This window comes from Oncorhynchus gorbuscha, linkage group LG19, assembly GCF_021184085.1.
Source record: "Oncorhynchus gorbuscha isolate QuinsamMale2020 ecotype Even-year linkage group LG19, OgorEven_v1.0, whole genome shotgun sequence".
Lineage (NCBI taxonomy): Eukaryota > Metazoa > Chordata > Actinopteri > Salmoniformes > Salmonidae > Oncorhynchus > Oncorhynchus gorbuscha.
The window spans coordinates 67448295-67469906 of record NC_060191.1 but is presented as its reverse complement, the minus strand read 5'-3'; the positions used below and the strand labels follow the sequence as shown (position 1 = coordinate 67469906).

General features: G+C 49.1%; 1 protein-coding gene across 1 annotated transcript in view; it reads right to left on the bottom strand.

The window, feature by feature from the left end:
- The window catches only part of LOC124004955 (arf-GAP with Rho-GAP domain, ANK repeat and PH domain-containing protein 1-like), a 122674-nt gene that overhangs the window by 11238 nt on the left and 89824 nt on the right, over positions 1-21612 (bottom strand). Inside the window, 9 exon segments of the mRNA XM_046313759.1 lie at positions 2503-2562; positions 8528-8610; positions 8836-8981; positions 11009-11122; positions 12336-12453; positions 12573-12650; positions 14186-14275; positions 15918-16065; positions 16135-16240. Of these exon segments, the coding sequence (XP_046169715.1) occupies positions 2503-2562; positions 8528-8610; positions 8836-8981; positions 11009-11122; positions 12336-12453; positions 12573-12650; positions 14186-14275; positions 15918-16065; positions 16135-16240 (943 nt within the window).

The window sequence follows — 21612 nt, the reverse complement described above, 5'->3', positions numbered from 1 at the left end:
ATCCCCCTCAACCATTCGAGACCACCCCCTCAACCATCCGAGACCACCCCCTCAACCATTCGAGACCCCCCCTCAACCATCCGAGACCACCCCCCTCAACCATTCGAGACCACCTCCCCCCACCTCAACCATCCGAGACCACCCCCTCAACCATCCGAGACCATCCCCCGTCATCCAATCGGGCCCCCCTCAAACATCCGAGATCCCCCTCAACCATCCGAGACCACCCCCCCCTCAAACATCCGAGACCCCCCCTCAACCATCCGAGACCCCCTCAAACATCCGAGACTCCACCCACATCAACCACCCGCCTCCCTCAAACATCCGAGAGTCCCCCCGAGACCATCCGAGACCATCCCACCCCCCCCCTCAACCATCCGAGACCACCCCACCCCTCAACCATCCGAGACCACCCCCTCAACCATCCAAGACCACCCCCTCAACCATCCGAGACCACCCCCTCAACCATCCGAGACCACCCCCCTCAAACATCCGAGATCCCCCTCAACCATCCGAGACCACCCCCACCCCCCTCAAACATCCGAGACCCCCACCTCAACCATCCGAGACCACCCCCAAACATCCGAGACTCCCCCCTCAACCATCCGAGACCACCCCCTCCCTCAAACATCCGAGACCACCCCCTCCCTCAAACATCCGAGTCCCCCCGAGACCACCCCCTCCCTCAAACATCCGAGAGTCCCCCGAGACCACTCCCACCCTCAACCATCCAAGACCCCCCTCAACCATCCGAGACCACTCCCCCTCAACCATCCGAGACCACCCCCTCCCCTCAACCATCCGAGACCTCCCCCTCAACCATCCGAGACCCCCCTCAACCATCCGAGACCACTCCCACCCTCAACCATCCGAGACCCCCTCAACCATCCGAGACCACTCCCACCCTCAACCATCCGAGACCCGCCCCTCAACCATCCAAGACCACCCCCCTCAACCATCCGAGACCACTCGCCCCTCAACCATCCGAGACCACTCCCCCTCAACCATCCGAGACCACTCCCCCCTCAACCATCCGAGACCACTCCCCTCTCAACCATCCGAGACCACTCCCCTCTCAACCATCCGAGACCACTCCCCTCTCAACCATCCGAGACCACTCCCCTCTCAACCATCCGAGACCACCCCCTCAACCATCCGAGACCACTCCCACCCTCAACCATCCGAGACCACTCCCCTCTCAACCATCCGAGACCACTCCCCTCTCAACCATCCGAGACCACCCCCCTCAACCATCCGAGACCACCCCCCTCAACCATCCGAGACCACTCCCTATGATATTTAACATACAATTTCAATCTAATCGAATAGAATCTACAGATTGCGTGTTGAAGATAAATAATTTTACTAAGATTATTAGTATATTAGTAATTGACTGACCCGGTCTCTCCAGATCTACTAACAGTACTATTTCCAGGGTCAATTTTAGATCAGTGTTATGCATTTTCAGCCATTCCTGAACCTGAGACCAGAACCAGGCTACCTGAGGGCAACACCAAAACAAATGGTCTATTGATTCTGTATCCTCACAACAAAATCTGCAGAGCTTCGATGATTTTATGCCCCAAATATTAATCATTTTGTTGGTGGCAAGAATTCAATATAATAATTTTAGCTGAAAAGCATGAATTCTTGAATCTTGCGTTGTTTTATATATCAACTCATACACCCTGTACCATGGAATCAGTACATCAAAAATCTCTTCCCAACTATTTTGCAATCTGTATGGCACAGTTGTCAACATCCTGGTCCTCAAATGAAACTGGTATTTATGCTATTTTAATTCCTCTGCCAGTTTTGATCCTTTATATTGGGCAGACAGACCAGCTCCCTGCCTCCTCCAGTTTCGATCCTTTATATTGGGCAGACAGACCAGTTCCCTACCTCCCCCAGCTGCCACCTGCCTCCTCCATTTTTGGGGCAATGCTGTAATCAATTGGTTGTACTCTTGGATTGAGCAGACCTTCCCGTACAATTCTGATAACTACCTGAAGGACATAACTCTACCATTACAATTGACAATATCATTTAAGAACAACATTCCCTTTTCAAACATCTTTCCCATAAATATTATATAGTATTTTATCAACCAGCACATTTGAGTTCAGCCATAGTATTTAATGTAATATTTGTTCTCTCTCTTCAGGGGGATGAAATTGAAATTGTAGTCTTCATCCTCTTTCTATCTCGCATCATACCCCCACTGCTGACATCATACCCCCACTGCTGACATCACACCCCCACTGCTGACATCACACCCCCACTGCTGACATCATACCCCCACTACTGACATCTGTTCCCTGGTGTTGCTCAGTAATTCTAGAGAAATACAGGACATGCTGTATAGCACACACACACACACACACACACACACACACACACACACACACACACACACACACACACACACACACACACACACACACACACACACACACACACACACACACACACACACACACACACACACAGTCAGGGACTCACCATTGCTGCCTCTCTGGCTTCTCCTGTTTTTCACTTCCATTGATCACAGTCAGACCCCAACTACAGAGAGAGAGAGATAGGAAACATCACAGTCAGACCCCAACTACAGAGAGAGAGAGATAGGAAACATCACAGTCAGACCCCAACTACAGAGAGAGAGAGATAGGAAACATCACAGTCAGACCCCAACTACAGAGAGAGAGAGATAGGAAACATCACAGTCAGACCCCGACTACAGAGAGAGAGAGATAGGAAACATCACAGTCAGACCCCGACTACAGAGAGAGAGAGATAGGAAACATCACAGTCAGACCCCAACTACAGAGAGAGAGAGATAGGAAACATCACAGTCAGACCCCAACTAGAGAGAAGAGATAGGAAACATCACAGTCAGACCCCGACTACAGAGAGAGAGAGATAGGAAACATCACAGTCAGACCCCGACTACAGAGAGAGAGAGATAGGAAACATCACAGTCAGACCCCAACTACAGAGAGAGAGAGATAGGAAACATCACAGTCAGACCCCGACTACAGAGAGAGAGAGAGATAGGAAACATCACAGTCAGACCCCGACTACAGAGAGAGAGAGATAGGAAACATCACAGTCAGACCCCAACTACAGAGAGAGAGAGATAGGAAACATCACAGTCAGACCCCAACTACAGAGAGAGAGATAGGAAACATCACAGTCAGACCCCGACTACAGAGAGAGATAGGAAACATAGGAAACATCACAGTCAGACCCCAACTACAGAGAGAGAGAGATAGGAAACATCACAGTCAGACCCCAACTACAGAGAGAGAGATAGGAAACATCACAGTCAGACCCCGACTACAGAGAGAGAGAGATAGGAAACATCACAGTCAGACCCCAACTACAGAGAGAGAGAGATAGGAAACATCACAGTCAGACCCCAACTACAGAGAGAGAGATAGAAACATCAGTCAGAAACTCACAGTCAGACCCCAACTACAGAGAGAGAGAGATAGGAAACATCACAGTCAGACCCCAACTACAGAGAGAGAGAGATAGGAAACATCACAGTCAGACCCCAACTACAGAGAGAGAGAGATAGGAAACATCACAGTCAGACCCCAACTACAGAGAGAGAGAGATAGGAAACATCACAGTCAGACCCCGACTACAGAGAGAGAGAGATAGGAAACATCACAGTCAGACCCCAACTACAGAGAGAGAGAGATAGGAAACATCACAGTCAGACCCCACTACAGAGAGAGAGAGATAGGAAACATCACAGTCAGACCCCGACTACAGAGAGAGAGAGATAGGAAACATCACAGTCAGACCCCGAGAGACTACAGAGAGAGAGAGATAGGAAACATCACAGTCAGACCCCGACTACAGAGACCCCGAGAGAGATAGGAAACATCACAGTCAGACCCCGACTACAGAGAGAGAGAGATAGGAAACATCACAGTCAGACCCCGACTACAGAGAGAGAGAGAGAGAGGAAACATCACAGTCAGACCCCGACTACAGAGAGAGAGAGATAGGAAACATCACAGTCAGACCCCGACTACAGAGAGAGAGATAGGAAACATCACAGTCAGACCCCAACTACAGAGAGAGAGAGATAGGAAACATCACAGTCAGACCCCACTACAGAGAGAGAGAGATAGGAAACATCACAGTCAGACCCCGACTACAGAGAGAGAGAGATAGGAAACATCACAGTCAGACCCCGACTACAGAGAGAGAGAGATAGGAAACATCACAGTCAGACCCCAGACTACAGAGAGAGAGAGATAGGAAACCCAGTCAGACCCCGACTACAGAGAGAGAGATAGAGTCAGACCATCAGTCAGACCCCAACTACAGAGAGAGAGAGATAGGAAACATCACAGTCAGACCCCAACTACAGAGAGAGAGAGATAGGAAACATCACAGTCAGACCCCGACTACAGAGAGAGAGAGAAACATCACAGTCAGAAACATCACAGTCAGACCCCAACTACAGAGAGAGAGAGATAGGAAACATCACAGTCAGACCCCAACTACAGAGAGAAACATCAGAGATAGGAAACATCACAGTCAGACCCCAACTACAGAGAGAGAGAGATAGGAAACATCACAGTCAGACCCCAACTACAGAGAGAGAGAGATAGGAAACATCACAGTCAGACCCCAACTCACAGAGAGAGAGAGGAAACATCACAGTCAGACCCCAACTACAGAGAGAGAGATAGGAAACATCACAGTCAGACCCCAACTACAGAGAGAGAGAGATAGGAAACATCACAGTCAGACCCCAACTACAGAGAGAGAGATAGGAAACATCACAGTCAGACCCCAACTACAGAGAGAGAGATAGGAAACATCACAGTCAGACCCCAACTACAGAGAGAGAGAGATAGGAAACATCACAGTCAGACCCCAACTACAGAGAGAGAGATAGGAAACATCACAGTCAGACCCCGACTACAGAGAGAGAGAGATAGGAAACATCACAGTCAGACCCCAACTACAGAGAGAGAGAGATAGGAAACATCACAGTCAGACCCCAACTACAGAGAGAGAGAGATAGGAAACATCACAGTCAGACCCCAACTACAGAGAAACATCACAGTCAGACCCCAACTACAGAGAGAGAGAGATAGGAAACATCACAGTCAGACCCCAACTACAGAGAGAGAGAGAAACATCACAGTCAGACCCCACTAGGAAACATCACAGTCAGACCCCGACTACAGAGAGAGAGAGATAGGAAACATCACAGTCAGACCCCGACTACAGAGAGAGAGAGAGATAGGAAACATCACAGTCAGACCCCGACTACAGAGAGAGAGAGATAGGAAACATCACAGTCAGACCCCAACTACAGAGAGAGAGACAGTCAGACCCCAACTACAGAGAGAGAGGAAACATCACAGTCAGACCCCAACTACAGAGAGAGAGAGATAGGAAACATCACAGTCAGACCCCAACTACAGAGAGAGAGAGGAAACATCACAGTCAGACCCCAACTACAGAGAAGAGATAGGAAACATCACAGTCAGACCCCAACTACAGAGAGAGAGAGATAGGAAACATCACAGTCAGACCCCGACTACAGAGAGAGAGAGATAGGAAACATCACAGTCAGACCCCAACTACAGAGAGAGAGAGATAGGAAACATCACAGTCAGACCCCGACTACAGAGAGAGAGAGATAGGAAACATCACAGTCAGACCCCGACTACAGAGAGAGAGAGATAGGAAACATCACAGTCAGACCCCGACTACAGAGAGAGAGAGATAGAAACATCACAGTCAGAAACATCATCAGACCCCAACAGTCAGACCCCAACTACAGAGAGAGAGAGATAGGAAACATCACAGTCAGACCCCAGACTACAGAGAGAGAGAGAGAGATAGGAAACATCACAGTCAGACCCCAACTACAGAGAGACCCCAACTACAGAGATAGGAAAAACATCACAGTCAGACCCCGACTACAGAGACCCCAGAGAGAGATAGGAAACATCACAGTCAGACCCCGACTACAGAGAGATAGAGATAGGAAACATCACAGTCAGACCCCGACTACAGAGAGAGAGAGATAGGAAACATCACAGTCAGACCCCGACTACAGAGAGAGAGAGATAGGAAACATCACAGTCAGACCCCAACTACAGAGAGAGAGAGATAGGAAACATCACAGTCAGACCCCAACTACAGAGAGAGAGAGATAGGAAACATCACAGTCAGACCCCGACTACAGAGAGAGAGAGATAGGAAACATCACAGTCAGACCCCGACTACAGAGAGAGAGAGATAGGAAACATCACAGTCAGACCCCAACTACAGAGAGAGAGAGATAGGAAACATCACAGTCAGACCCCAACTACAGAGAGAGAGAGATAGGAAACATCACAGTCAGACCCAGAGAGAGAGAGATAGGAAACATCACAGTCAGACTACAGAGAGAGAGAGATAGGAAACATCACAGTCAGACCCCAACTACAGAGAGAGAGAGATAGGAAACATCACAGTCAGACCCCGACTACAGAGAGAGAGAGATAGGAAACATCACAGTCAGACCCCGACTACAGAGAGAGAGAGATAGGAAACATCACAGTCAGACCCCGACTACAGAGAGAGAGAGATAGGAAACATCACAGTCAGACCCCGACTACAGAGAGAGAGAGATCGGAAACATCACAGTCAGACCCTGACTACAGAGAGAGAGAGATAGGAAACATCACAGTCAGACCCCAACTACAGAGAGAGAGAGATAGGAAACATCACAGTCAGACCCTGACTACAGAGAGATAGATAGAGAGAGATAGGAAACATTAACTTCTTATGGCTGCAGGGGAAGTATTGAGTAGCTTGGATGAAAAGGTGCCCAGAGTAAACTGCCAGCTCCTCAGTCTCAGTTGCTAATATATGCATATTATTATTAGTATTTGATAGACAACACTCTAAAGATTCCAAAACTGTCAAAATATTGTCTGTGAGTATAACAGAACTGATATTGCAGGCGAAACCCTCAGGAAAATCAAACCAGGAAGAGGTTTCTATTTTGAAAACTCTATGTTCCATAGCCTCCCTTTGCTTCATTTAAAGGGATATTAACCAGATTACTTTTCCTATCGCTTCCTCAAGGGGTCAACAGTCTTCAGACATAGTTTCAGGCTTTTATTTTGAAAAATGAGCCAGAACGATAACATCGTGTCAGGTGTTCGCGAGTTTTGTTGACGCAACAGAGTTTGGGCTGCCATTGCCTTTCCCTTTCTTACTGATAAAGACATTTGCGGTTGATATATTATCGATTATATATTTTAAAAACAACCTGAGGATTGATTATAAAAAAACGTTTCACATGTTTCTGTGGACATTATCAAAACTATTTGGAATTTGTCCATGTTGTCGTGACCGCTCTTTCCTGTGGATTTCTGAACATAACGCGCCAAACAAACTGAGGTATTTTGGGTATAAAAATAATCTTTATGGAACAAAAGGAACATTTATTGTGTAACTGGGAGTCTTGTGAGTGAAAACATCCAAAGATCATCAAAGGTAAGCGATTCATTTTATTGCTTTTCTGACTTTCGTGACCAATCTACTTTGCTGCTAGCTGTTTGTAAAGTTTTGTCTGCTGAGAGAGATGTCCTTACATAAACGCTTGGATAGCATTTGCTGTAAAGTTTTTTTTAAAGCTGACACACCAGGTGGATTAACAACAAGCCAAGCTGTGTTTTGCTATATTGCACTTGTGATTTCATGAAAATTAAATATTTTTAGTAATTTAATTTGAGGCTCTGCAATTCATCCAGTGTGTGGCGAAAATGATCCCGCTAATGGGATGGGTGCGCCAAGATTAAGTGAGTGGAGATTTAGCAGCAGACAGACAAAGGAGACGGTATAGGACTGTCCTGCCTTCTCTACTGTCAGCTACTGTTCTCTAGTCACTAAAGAACAGGACTGTGGAGTGAGACTGCTCTTTAACAGTCTCTCTCTCTCTCTCTCTCTCTCTCTCTCTCTCTCTCTCTCTCTCTCTCTCTCTCTCTCTCTCTCTCTCTCTCTCTCTCTCTCTCTCTCTCTCTCTCTCTCTCTCTCTCTCTCTCTCTCTCTCTCTCTCTCTCTCTCTCTCTCTCTCTCTCTCTCTCTCTCTCTCTCTCTCTCTCTCTCTCTCAGAGAGAGGGAGAGGGGAAAGACAAGGAGAGGGTGAGACACAGGGAGAGGTGTTCTGACCAGTTGGGTGGTCATGGGACAGGCTGGAAGAGAGGACAGAGAGGTGCTCTGACCAGGCAGGAGGAGAGAACAGAGAGGTGTTCTGATCAGGCAGGAGGAGAGCACAGAGAGGTGTTCTGATCAGGCAGGAGGAGAGGACAGAGAGGTGACCTGACCAGGCAGGAGGAGAGGACAGAGAGGTGTTCTGACCAGGCAGGAGGAGAGAACAGAGAGGTGTTCTGATCAGGCAGGAGGAGAGGACAGAGAGGTGTTCTGACCAGGCAGGAGGAGAGGACAGAGAGGTGTTCTGACCAGGCAGGAGGAGAGGACAGAGAGGTGTTCTGACCAGGTGGGTGGTCGTAGTTTCTTCTTGATGCCTAGATAGACCCTCAGGTTCTTCACCTGCCATTCCCTCTCTGGACGATTACTCTACAGGGACACAAAACAGACAGATTAGATGTTTGTGTGTGTGTTTTTGTGTGTGTGTGTGTGTTTTTGTGTGTGTGTGTGTGTGTGTTTTTGTGTGTGTGTGTGTGTGTGTGTGTGTGTGTGTGTGTGTGTGTGTGTGTGTGTGTGTGTGTGTGTGTGTGTGTGTGTGTGTGTGTGTGTGTGTGTGTGTGTGTGTGTGTGTGTGTGTGTGTGTGTGTGTCTTACCCGCACTTCCTTGTACATCCTGAGGGAGGCAGTGCTCAGGATGAAGTAGCGGTCGTGGAAGCTGCCGGTATTCAGTCCCAATCCCAGAATGCTCCTCCCCTCCCGGAACTTCACCATCCCGTGCTTGGACACATCCACTTTACTGGCTATGGGAGAACGAGATGTACCAAATCAGAAACAGCATAGGGGTAATAGCAGAGCTGAGAAGTCAATTCAATTGTTTGTGTTTGTGTTTGTGTTTGTGTTTGTGTTTGTGTGTGTGTGTGTGTGTGTGTGTGTGTGTGTGTGTGTGTGTGTGTGTGTGTGTGTGTGTGTGTGTGTGTGTGTGTGTGTGTGTGTGTGTGTGTGTGTGTGTGTGTGTGTGTGTGTGTGTGTGTGTGTGCTGAGAACGTTGATATATGTATTTTGTTTTCAATGGGAGTGCTGTTTTGCAGAACAGACTGGATTATGTTCTGAGATTCCTCCAATGGCATTGAGGAGTACACCACATCTCGTCGGATGTGGCAGGGCTTGCAAACCATTACAGACTACAAAGGGAAGCACAGCCGAGAGCTGCCCAGTGACACAAGCCTACCAGACGAGCTAAACCACTTCTATGCTCGCTTCGAGGAAAATAACACTGAAACATGCATGAGAGCACCAGCTGTACCGGAAGACTTGTGATACCTCTCCCCACAGTCGATGTGAGTAAGACCTTTAGACAGGTCAACATTCACATGGCCACATGGCCAGATGGATTACTAGGACGTGTACTGCGAGCATGCGCTGACCAACTAGCAAGTGTCTTCACTGACATTTTCAACCTCTCCCTGTTTGAGTCTGTAATAACAACATGTTTTAAGCAGACCACCATAGTTCCTGTGCCCAATAATTCTAAGGTAACCTGCCTAAATGACTACCAACCCGTAGTACTCACATCTGTAGCCATGAAATGCTTTCAAAGGCTGGTCATGGCTCAAATCCACACACTCATCCCAGAAACCCTCCAATTTGCATACCACCCCAACAGATCCACAGATGATGCAGTCTCTATTGCACTCCATACTGCCCTTTCCCACCTGGACAAAAGGAACACCTACAGTATGTGAGGATGCTATTCATTGACTACAGCTCAGCATTCAACACTAGAGTGCCCTCAAAGCTCATCACTAAGCTAAGGACCCTGGGACTAAACACCTCGCTCTGCAACTGGATCCTGGACTTCCTGACGGGCCGTCCCCAGGTGGTAAGGGTACGTAACAACACATCTGCCACGCCGCTCCTCAACATGGGGGCCCCTCAAGGGTGTGTGCTCTGCCCCCTCCTATACTCCTTGTTCACTCACTCATGATTGAATGGCCAGGCACGACTCCAACACTATCATTAAGGAGACTGAAAAGATTTGGCATGGGTCCTCAGATCCTCAAAAGGTTCTACTGCTGCACCATCGAGAGCATACTGACTGGTTGCATCACGGCCTGGTATGGCAACTGTTCGGCCTCCGACCGCAAGGCACTACAGAGGGTAGAGCGAACGGCCCAGTGCACCACTGGACCTCTTTACCAGGCGGTGTCAGAGGAAGGCCTTAAACATTTTCAAAGACTCTTGCCATCCTAGTCATAGACTGTTCTCTCTGCTACCGCACAGCAAGCGGTAATGGAGCGCCAAGTCTTGGTCCAAGGGTCTTCTAAACAGCTTCTACACCTTCTACCCACCACTCTCTGTTGTCATCTATGCATAGTCACTTTAATTAACTCTACCTACATGTACATACTACCTCAACTAACCGGATCCCCCCCGCACATTGACTCTGTATCAGTACACCCCTGTATATAGTCTCACTATTGTTATTTTACTGCTGCTCTTTAATTACTTCTTACTTTTTTCTCTTATTTTTATCTGCATTGTTGGTTAGGGGCTCATAAGTAAACGCTTCACTGGAAGGTGAATGAACACCTGTTGTATTTGGGGCATGTGACTAATAACATTTGATTTGAACTGGTGCTGCTCGGAGCCGAAGGGTGCTGCTTAGACCCCTCCACAGTTCACAATGCTCTGGCAAAACATGACAATACTTGATGATAGTTGACGGAACAGCGCATGTTTTAGCTTTGCCCAAACCATAACCACTCAGAATGAATTCCTAAACTGTTATTTTTTTAAATATGCGTGGTTAGTGTGTGTGTGTGTGTACCCAAGTAGATGCGTATGGCCTCCATGGCGAGATGTTTTTTGACCAGCAAGTGGGAGTCAGTACCCAGAGAATGGATGATGGGTAACACACGCTCCAGGTGATGCAATGGACGCTCTGAGAGAGAGAGAGAGAGAGAGAGAGAGAGAGAGAGAGAGAGAGAGAGAGAGAGAGAGAGAGAGAGAGAGAGAGAGAGAGAGACAGAGAGACAGAGAGAAAGAGAGAGAGAGAGAGAGAGAGAGAGAGAGAGAGAGAGAGAGAGAGAGAGAGAGAGAGAGAGAGAGAGACAGAGAGACAGAGAGAGAGAGAGAGAGACAGAGAGACAGAGAGAGAGAGAGACAGAGGGAAGGGGACAAAAAAGTCTCAACATCAGCATCACCCCTCCATAGCACTACCATCTCCTCATCCCATACCTCTTCCCCACCTCTCCTTCCTCTCTCTCTACTCCCACCTCTCTCTCTCTACTCCCACCTCTCTCTCTCTACTCCCACCTCTCTCTTTCTACTCCCACCTCTCCTCCCACCTCTCTCTCTCTACTCCCACCTCTCTCTCTCTACTCCCACCTCTCTCTACTCCCACCTCTCCTCCCACCCTCTACTCCCACCCTCTCTCTACTCCCACCTCTCTCTACTCCCATCTCTCTCTACTCCCACCTCTCTCTACTCCCACCTCTCTCTACTCCCACCCTCTCTCTCCTCCCACCTCTCTCTCCTCCCACCTCTCTCTACTCCCACCTCTCTCTACTCCCACCTCTCTCTACTCCCACCTCTCTCTCTCCTCCCACCTCTCTCTCTCCTCCCACCTCTCTCTCTCTACTCCCACCTCTCTCTCTCTACTCCCACCTCTCTCTCTCTACTCCCACCTCTCTCTCTCTACTCCCACCTTTCTCTACTCCCACCTCTCTCTACTCCCACCTCTCATTCCTCTCTCTACTCCCACCTCTCCTTCCTCTCTCTCTCTCTACTCCCACCTCTCACCACTCACCAGTCTCCTCCTTCTGGCTGACCTCATCTCTCTGTCCACTCACCAGTCTCCTCCTTCTGGCTGACCTCATCTCTCTGTCCACTCACCAGTCTCCTCCTTCTGGCTGACCTCATCTCTCTGTCCACTCACCAGTCTCCTCCTTCTGGCTGACCTCATCTCTCTGTCCACTCACCAGTCTCCTCCTTCTGGCTGACCTCATCTCTCTGTCCACTCACCAGTCTCCTCCTTCTGGCTGACCTCATCTCTCTGTCCACTCACCCATCTCCTCCTTCTGGCTGACCTCTCATCTCCATGTCCACTCACCAGTCTCCTCCTTCTGGCTGACCTCATCTCCCTGTCCACTCACCAGTCTCCTCCTTCTGGCTGACCTCCCAGCAGCTCCAGTAGTCTTTCTCTCTGACCTGGATCTTCCGCCGGTCCAGAATCTCACAGGTCAGCTCTGCTGCCGTCATAGAACCAGGGATCTGGAGGGGAGAGCAGTGGAGGGAGTGAGATTCAGGACCGCTTCTTACTCTCTTTATTTCCCTATCATGATATAGGTGAGATCATAAGGGGTTGGGTAAGGTCAGAGGTGAGAGGTCACCTTGACATGCTGCTCTGTCGTCTCCTTCTTCTCCTCCAGGTACACTGTACAGATGAAGTCACCTGCTGACCCCGACGCCTGCACAACGCACACACACGCACGCACGCACGCACGCACGCACACACACACACACACACACACACACACACACACACACACACACACACACACACACACACACACACACACACACACACACACACACAAATTCAAGGAGTGTTAAAGCACATTGGGTAACTGCAGAACACTGTATGATATAAGAAGGTAGTGTGACTCACAGAAGCCTTGGTGTTGAGGTGTGTGTGAGTACTGTATGACTGACAGAAGCCTTGGTGTTGTGGAGGTGTGTGTGAGTACTGTGTGACTCACATAAGCCTTGGTGTTGAGGTGTGTGTGAGTACTGTTTGACTCACAGAAGCCTTGGTGTTGAGAAGGTGTGTGTGAGTACTGTATGACTCACAGAAGCCTTGAGGTTGAGGTGTGTGTGTGAGTACTGTATGACCCACAGAAGCCTTGGCGTTGAGGTGTGTTGTGAGTACTGTATGACTCACAGAAGCCTTGGTGTTGAGAAGGTGTGTGTGAGTACTGTTTGACTCACAGAAGCCTTGGTGTTGAGGTGTGTGTGTGAGTACTGTATGACTCACAGAAGCCTTAGTGTTGAGGTGTGTGTGTGAGTACTGTATGACTCAAAAAAGCCTTGGTGTTGAGAAGGTGTGTGTGAGTACTGTTTGACTCACAGAAGCCTTGGTGTTGAGGTGTGTGTGTGAGTACTGTATGACTCACAGAAGCCTTGGTGTTGAGAAGGTGTGTGTGAGTATTATTTGACTCACGGAAGCCTTGGTGTTGAGGTGTGTGTGTGAGTACTGTATGACTCACAGAAGCCTTGGTGTTGAGGTGTGTTGTGAGTACTGTATGACTCACAGAAGCCTTGGTGTTGAGAAGGTGTGTGTGTGAGTACTGTATGACTCACAGAAGCCTTGGTGTGTAGGTGTGTGTGTGAGTACTGTATGACTCACAGAAGCCTTGGTGTTGAGAAGGTGTGTGTGAGTACTGTATGACTCACAGAAGCCTTGGTGTTGAGGTGTGTGTGTGAGTACTGTATGACTCACAGAAGCCTTGGTGTTGAGGTGTGTTGTGAGTACTGTATGACTCACAGAAGCCTTGGTGTTGAGGTGTGTGTGTGAGTACTGTATGACTCACAGAAGCCTTGGTGTTGAGGTGTGTTGTGAGTACTGTATGACTCACAGAAGCCTTGGTGTTGAGAAGGTGTGTGTGAGTACTGTATGACTCACAGAAGCCTTGGTGTTGAGGTGTGTGTGTGAGTACTGTATGACTCACAGAAGCCTTGGTGTTGAGGTGTGTGTGTGAGTACTGTATGACTCACAGAAGCCTTGGTGTTGAGGTGTGTTGTGAGTACTGTTTGACTCAGAGAAGCCTTGGTGTTGAGGTGTGTGTGTGAGTACTGTATGACTCACAGAAGCCTTGGTGTTGAGGTGTGTGTGTGAGTACTGTTTGACTCACAGAAGCCTTGGTGTTGAGGTGTGTGTGTGAGTACTGTATGACTCACAGAAGCCTTAGTGTTGAGGTGTGTGTGTGAGTACTGTATGACTCACAGGGACGCTGGAGTTGTGGTTCAACTTCTCTCTGACTTTAATGATGGCCGTGATCTCATCCAGCTGTCTTTTCAGCTGCAGCTCATCCACCTGAACCGCAAAACAACCACACACAGTCAACCACACACGGTCAACCACACACGGTCAACCACACACGGTCAACCACACACGGTCAACCACACACGGTCAACCACATGACAAAACAACACGATCATATTTTTGGATCCTCTGGGAGGAGAAGAGACACAGTCTGGTATCAATAACCATGACAGCCTTGAGTTGGGAAGGAGCTCTTTGGGGTAGAGGTCAGGTCAGATGATGTGAGGAAGAACAGATATCACTCAGGTTCTGCCTAGCAACAGAGATGCATTGGCTGTTCAGTTGTGGAGGAGGTGACTCAGCCCAGGAGAAAGGGTTAAATATCAGTGCTTGTGTGAAACGTTTTTTTCATCTGAATTACAGCTGTAACGACCCTTTGGGAAGAATTCAACTTGGTTCATCTTCTCTAGTGTCCGTGACGTATTTACTCTGAGAAATTAGAACCTGACAGTATATAACGACTCACTCCATGGTTGAAACATCATTGACCAGCTCACAGTGTAGTCACCCCCCTACCAAACAGTGTAGTCACCCCCCTACCAAACACTGTAGTCACCCCCCTACCAAACACTATAGTCACCCCCTACCAAACACTATAGTCACCCCCCTACCAAACACTGTAGTCACCCCCCTACCAAACACTATAGTCACCCCCTACCAAACACTATAGTCACCCCCTACCAAACACTATAGTCACCCCCTACCAAACACTATAGTCACCCCCTACACAAACACTATAGTCACCCCCTACCAAACACTATAGTCACCCCCTACCAAACACTATAGTCACCCCCTACCAAACACTATAGTCACCCCCTACCAAACACCAGTCATACCCCTACCAAACACCAGTCATATCCCTACCAAACACCAGTCATACCCCTACCAAACACCAGAGGGCAGAAGAGAGCTAGTGCCTAAACTCAAAGATGACAGAGTGCCGTGGGGATTCCACTATGTACAGATCTAGGATCAGCTTCCTCTACCTCAATCTTAACCTTAAACATTAGCAGAGGAAAATGCTAAACTGACCCAAGATCAGCGTCTATGGGCAATAATGCACTAGTACATTTAAATTTGAGTCATTTAGCAGACGCTCTTATCCAGCGCACTTACAGGAGCAATTAGGGTTAAGTGCCTTGCTCAAGGGCACATCAGCAGATTGTTCAGCTTGTCGGACTCAGGGATTCAAACCAGCACCGTTTCGGTTACTGGCTCAATGCTCTAAACTGCTAGGCTAGCTGCCGCCTCTGAGGTTAGGGGTCAGGGGTTAGAGCTAACAGCGTCTCTGACCTCAAAGACGTCAGTGCAGTGCTCTATGAGGTTAGGGGTCAGGGGTTAGAGCTAACAGCGTCTCTGACCTCAAAGACGTCAGTGCAGTGCTCTATGAGGTTAGGGGTCAGGGGTTAGAGCTAACAGCGTCTCTGACCTCAAAGACGTCAGTGCAGTGCTCTATGAGGTTAGGGGTCAGGGGTTAGAGTCTACAGGATCTCTGACCTCAAAGACGTCAGTGTAGTGCTCTATGAGGTTAGGGGTCAGGGGTCAGAGCTAACAGGATCTCTGACCTCAAAGACGTTAGTGTAGTGCTCTATGAGGTTAGGGGTCAGGGGTTAGAGTCTACAGCGTCTCTGACCTCAAAGACGTCCGTGTAGTGCTCTATGAGTTCCTCTATGACGAGGCCAGCTGTGTAGTCCTTCCCATCACTCTGGAACAGTGTTGGGCCAAATACTATAGCCAGGTTATGGAGATTCATCTGGTTCAGCTCTGCAAACCGCTGCACACTGTGGACAACACACACACCGTTACACTCTGACCTGAGGGGTGTGTGTGTGTGTTTATATGTGTCTCACCAGTAGAGGTGGTTGACCAGGGCTCGTAGCGTGGCCTTGTTGACTCTGGGCAGCTGGCTCAGCAGAAGCTGGTACTGACAGATCTTTCTGCTCTCCTCTGGGATCACTGACAGACAACACACACACAGCCAAGCATGTTTAATTCAGTTAGGTCACGTTTGGTTCTTAGTGAATACACCCCTGCTATATAGTACCTCACCCCTATTTTAGGGTGAGTGTTGGGAGTTGGGGTTAGAGTGTAGGGTGCTACGGTTAGGGTGTACGGTGTTGGAGTTAGGGTATAAGGGTAGGGGTTAGGGTTAGGGTGTAGGGAGTTAAGGTTAGGGTGTTGGGGTTAGGGTGTTGGGGTTAGGGTGTTGGGGTTAGGGTGTAGGGGTAGGAGTTAGGGTGTAGGGGTAGTGGTTAGGGTGTAGGGTTAGGGGTTAGGGTGTAGGGCTAGTGGTTAGGGTGTTGGGGTTAGGGAGTTAGGGTTAGGGGTAAGGGTGTAGGGGTTAGGGTGTAGGGGTAGTGGTTAGGGTGTAGGGGTAGTGGTTAGGGTGTTGGGGTTAGGGTTAGGGAGTTAGGGGTAAGGGTGTAGGGGTAGGGGTTCGGGTGTAGGGGTAGTGGTTAGGGTGTTGGGGTTAGGGGTAGGGGTTAAGGGAAGGGTTAGGGAGTTAGGGGTTAGGGTGTAGGGGTAAAGGTTTAGGGGTAGTGGTTAGGGTGTTGGGGTAGGGGTTAGGGTGTAGGGTGTTGGGGTAGGGGTTAAGGGTAGGGTTAGGGGTAAGGGTGTAGGGTTAGGGTGTTGGGGTAGGGGTTAAGGGTAGGGTTAGGGTGTAGTTAGGGTGTAGGGGTTAGGGTGTAGGGGTTAGGGTGTTGGGGTAGGGGTTAAGGGTAGGGTTACGGAGGTGTAGTTAGGGTGTAGGGGTTAGGGTGTAGGGGTAGTGGTTAGGGTGTTGGGGTAGGGGTTAAGGGTAGGGGTTAGGAGTTAGGGGTAGGGTGTTGGGGTTAGGGTGTTGGGGTTAGGGTGTTGGGGTTAGGGTGTAGGGGTTAGGGTGTTGGGTTAGGGTGTAGGGGTTAGGGTGTTGGGGTTAGGGGTTAAAGGTAGGGTTAGGAGTTAGGGGTAGGGGTTAGGGTGTAGGGGTTAGGGTGTAGTGGTTAGGGTGTTGGGGTAGGGGTTAAGGGTAGGGTTATGGAGTTAGGGGTTAGGTGTAGGGGGTGTAGGGGTTAGGGTGTAGGGGTTAGGGTGTAGGGGTTAGGGTGTGTAGGGGTTAGGGTGTAGGGGTTAGGGTGTAGGGGTTAGGGGTAGGGGTTAGGGTGTAGTGGTTAGGGTGTTGGGGTAGGGGTTAGGGTAGGGTTAGGGTGTAGGGGTTAGGTAGGGGTTAGGGGTTAGGGTGTAGGGTTAGGGTGTAGGGGTTAGGGTTTAGGGTGTTAGGGGTTAGGGGTTAGGGTGTAGGGTGTAGGGGTTAGGGTGTAGGGGTTAGGGGTAGGGGTTAGGGTGTAGGGGTTAGGGTGTAGGGGTTAGGGTGTAGGGGTTTAGGGTGTAGGGGTAGGGGTAGGGGTTAGGGTGTAGGGGTTAGGGTGTAGGGGTTAGGGTGTAGGGGGGTTAGGTGTAGGGGTTAGGTGTAGGGGTTAGGTGTAGGGGTTAGGGTGTAGGGGTTAGGGTGTAGGGGTTAGGGTGTAGGGGTTAGGGTGTAGGGTGTAGGGGTTAGGGTGTAGGGGTTAGGGTGTAGGGGTTAGGGTGTAGGGGTTAGGGGTTAGGGTGTAGGGTGTAGGGGTTAGGGGTTAGGGTGTAGGGTGTAGGGGTAGGGGTTAGGGTGTAGGGGTTAGGGGTTTTGTATACGGAGAGTACGACCCTGCCTCACACAGGAAGCGGCGCAGGTCCTAATCCAGGCACTTGTCATCTCCCGTCTGGATTACTGCAACTCGGTTGGCTGGGCTCCCTGCCTGTGCCATTAAACCCCTTCAACTCATCCAGAACGGCCCGTCTGGTGTTCAACCTTCCCAAGTTCTCTCACGTCACCCCGCTCCTCCGTTCTCTCCACTGGCTTCCAGTTGAAGGCATCCGCTACAAGACCATGGTGCTTGCCTACGGAGCTGTGAGGGGAACGGCACCTCAGTACCTCCAGGCTCTGATCAGGGGGCACTGCGTTCATCCACCTCTGGCCTGCTCGCCTCCCTACCACTGAGGAAGTACAGCTCCCGCTCAGCCCAGTCAAAACTGTTCGCTGCCCTGGCCCCCCAATGGTGGAACAAACTCCCTCACGGCCAGGACAGCGGGGTCAATCACCACCTTCCGGAGACACCTGAAACCCCACCTCTTTAAGGAATACCTAGGATAGGTTAAGGTCCCTCTCACCCCACCCCCTAAGTTTTAGATGCACTATTGTTAAGTGACTGTCCCACTGGATGTCATAAGGTGAATGCACCAATTTGTAAGTCGCTCTGGATAAGAGCGTCTGCTAAATGACTTAAATGTAAATGTAAATGTATACATTTCATTATATTTCAACCTCTTTTTTTCCATTTTCGAATAAAATATACCTTCCTGCAACCCGCCTCACCCAATGTGGTACAGATCTGCAATTCTTTAGACCTTCTAATTGGAACATCCATCAGCAGCTAGGCAGCTAATTAGCTACTAGCATTTTAGTCATCGTTAGCCACTGCTAGCGGTCTTTACCTTTAGCTCGGCTTCCAGCCACTTTAGCCCGGATAGCCTGGATAATACCTGCCAGTCTGCACAGCGCGATATCAGCCCTGGGTATATCGGACTGCTTTTTTATCCACTACATCACCGGATTGCTGCCGCAAGCTCTGGACCATTACACTGAATCTTCACAGCTAGCTAGTTGCTACCGAGTGGCTAATGTGGCTAATGCCCTTGTCCAGAAGCATGCACCAGCCAGCCTCGAGCTAGCCTCGAGCTAGGCCCATTTCCCGGCTAGCAAACGAAGTACACCAACTACAATACCTCTCTTCCCAATTGGACTGGACCCTTTGTCGACAAGGAGCCCCGCCGATCCATCACAACTGGTCTGCTGACATAATCCGGCCAACGTGCTGGTGTTGATCCATCTGCTAGCCCCGGCCTGCTAGCTTCCTGAACGCCGTGTCGCTCGCCTTGCTTAATAATCGACTACCGAACGGCTCCCTGTTTCATCTTTGCTGCTCATTGGACCCTGTGATCACTCAGATACACAGCTGATGCCTGCTGGACTGTACATTAACACAGTACTTCAATTTGTTTATCTATCGGCCCCAGCCTCGAACTCAGGCCCTGTGTGTAGATAACTGACCCTCTCTGCCCATTCAATGCCATTATACCAGTTGTTATCTCACCCATTGTTTTTGTATCTCTCTCAATCAACAACTGTGATTGCTTTATGCTCCTCTCTAATGTCAATATTTAATTTTTATTTATTTTACCTTTATTTAACTAGGCAAGTCAGTTAAGAACAAATTCTTATTTTCAATGACGGCCTAGGAACAACGGGTTAACTGCCTGTTCAGGGGCAGAACGACAGATTTGTACCTTGTCAGCTTCCGGTTACGAGTCCAACGCTCTAACCGCTAGGCTACCCTGCCTTGTATCCTGTTGCTTAGGGCAGCTCTCCTTGTTTTACTTTACTGTGGAGCCCCTAATCCTGCTCAACATGCCTCAGATAGCCCCCTTGTCCCATCCCCCACATGCGGAGACCGCACCTAGCTTAACTGGCACCTCCAGATAAAACCTCTCTCATTGTCACTCAATGCCTAGGTTTATCCCCAGTGTACTCGCATCCTACCATACCCTTGTCTGTACACTATGCCCTGAATCTATTCTACCACGCCCAGAAATCTGCTCCTTTTAATCTCTGTTCCCAAAGCACTAGACGACCAGTTCTTATAGCCTTTAGCCGTACCCTTATCATACTCCTCCTCTGTTCCTCTGGTGATGTAGAGGTTAACCCAGGCCCTGTGTGTCCCCAGGCACTTTCATTTGTTGGCTTCTGCAACTGTAGAAGTCTTGGGTTCATGCATGTTAACATCAGAAGCCTCCTTCCTAAGTTTGCTTTATTCAATGCTTTAGCACACTCCACCAACGCTGATGTCCTAGCCGTGTCTGAATCCTGGCTTAGGAAGACCACCAAAAATTCTGAAATTTCCATCCCCAATTACAACATTTTCCATCAAGACAGAACTGCTAAAGGGGGCGGAATTGCAATCTACAGTAGAGATAGCCTGCAGAGTTCTGTCATACTATCCAGGTCTAAGCCCAAACAGCTTCTACTTTTAAAGATCCATCTCCCCAGAAATAAGTCACTGTTGCTGCTTGTTATAGACCCCACTCAGCTCCCAGCTGTGCCCTAGACTGTGCATGTGAATTGATTGCCCTCCATCTATCGTCAGAGTTCGTACTGTTAGGTGACCTAAATTGTGATATGCTTAACACCCCGGCCATCCTGCAATCTAAAGTAGATGCCCTCAATCTCACACAAATTATCAAGGAACCTACCAGGTACAACCCCAAATCCGTAAACATGGGTACCCTCATAGATATCATCCTGACCAACTTGCCCTCTAAATACACCTCTGCTGTCTTCAACCAGGATCTCAGCGATCACTGCCTCATTGGCTGCGTCCGTAATGGGTCCGCAGTCAAACGACCACCCTTGTCAAGTGCCACCTAAAACACTTCTGTGAGCAGGCCTTTCTAATCGACCTGGCCTGGGTATCCTGGAAGGATATTGACCACATCCCGTCAGTAGAGGATGCCTGGTTGTTCTTTGAACGTGCTTTCCTCACCATTAAATAAGCATGCCTCTTTCAAAAAATGTAAAACTAAGAACAGATATAGCCCTCGGTCCACTCCAGACTTGACTGCCCTTGACCAGCACAAAAACACCCTGTGGCGTACCGCAACATGCAACTTTTCAGGGAAGTCAGGAACCAATACACACAGCCAGGTAGGAAAGCAAAGGCTAGCTTTTTCAAACATAATTTTTCATCATGCAGCATGAATTCCAAAAAGTTTTGGGACACTGTAAAGCACCTCCTACCAGCTGCCCACTGCACTGAGACTAGGAACCACTGCCACCAGCAATAAATCCATGATAATTGAGAATTTCAATAAGAATTTCTCTACGGCTGGTGTAGTGGCCAATCGGTTCAAATATGAACCATCCAAGAACTTTGTGAAAATCAATATAGACTTTTAATACACCCCTATCATAAGCTGGAGAGCCCCGCGGGACCCACCCCTTTCCAGAGCTCTCGCTCTCCCTTTTATATCCATGCATACATTAGCAAATACAGTTACATCCCAATCCTGCTTGTTCAGCCCAGTAACGCCCACATCTGCTTTCGGACAGATTATATGATGACAAGACCCTTCCTTTGACCTAAAGATAATATACATCCCCCCTTCCTGTGGCCTGTGCTCAGACCCTGTAATTAACCCCATGTGTCCTTTAACTCTAGTTTTTAGTGTGTTCAGCTGACCTGGTCGCCTTCTCTCCA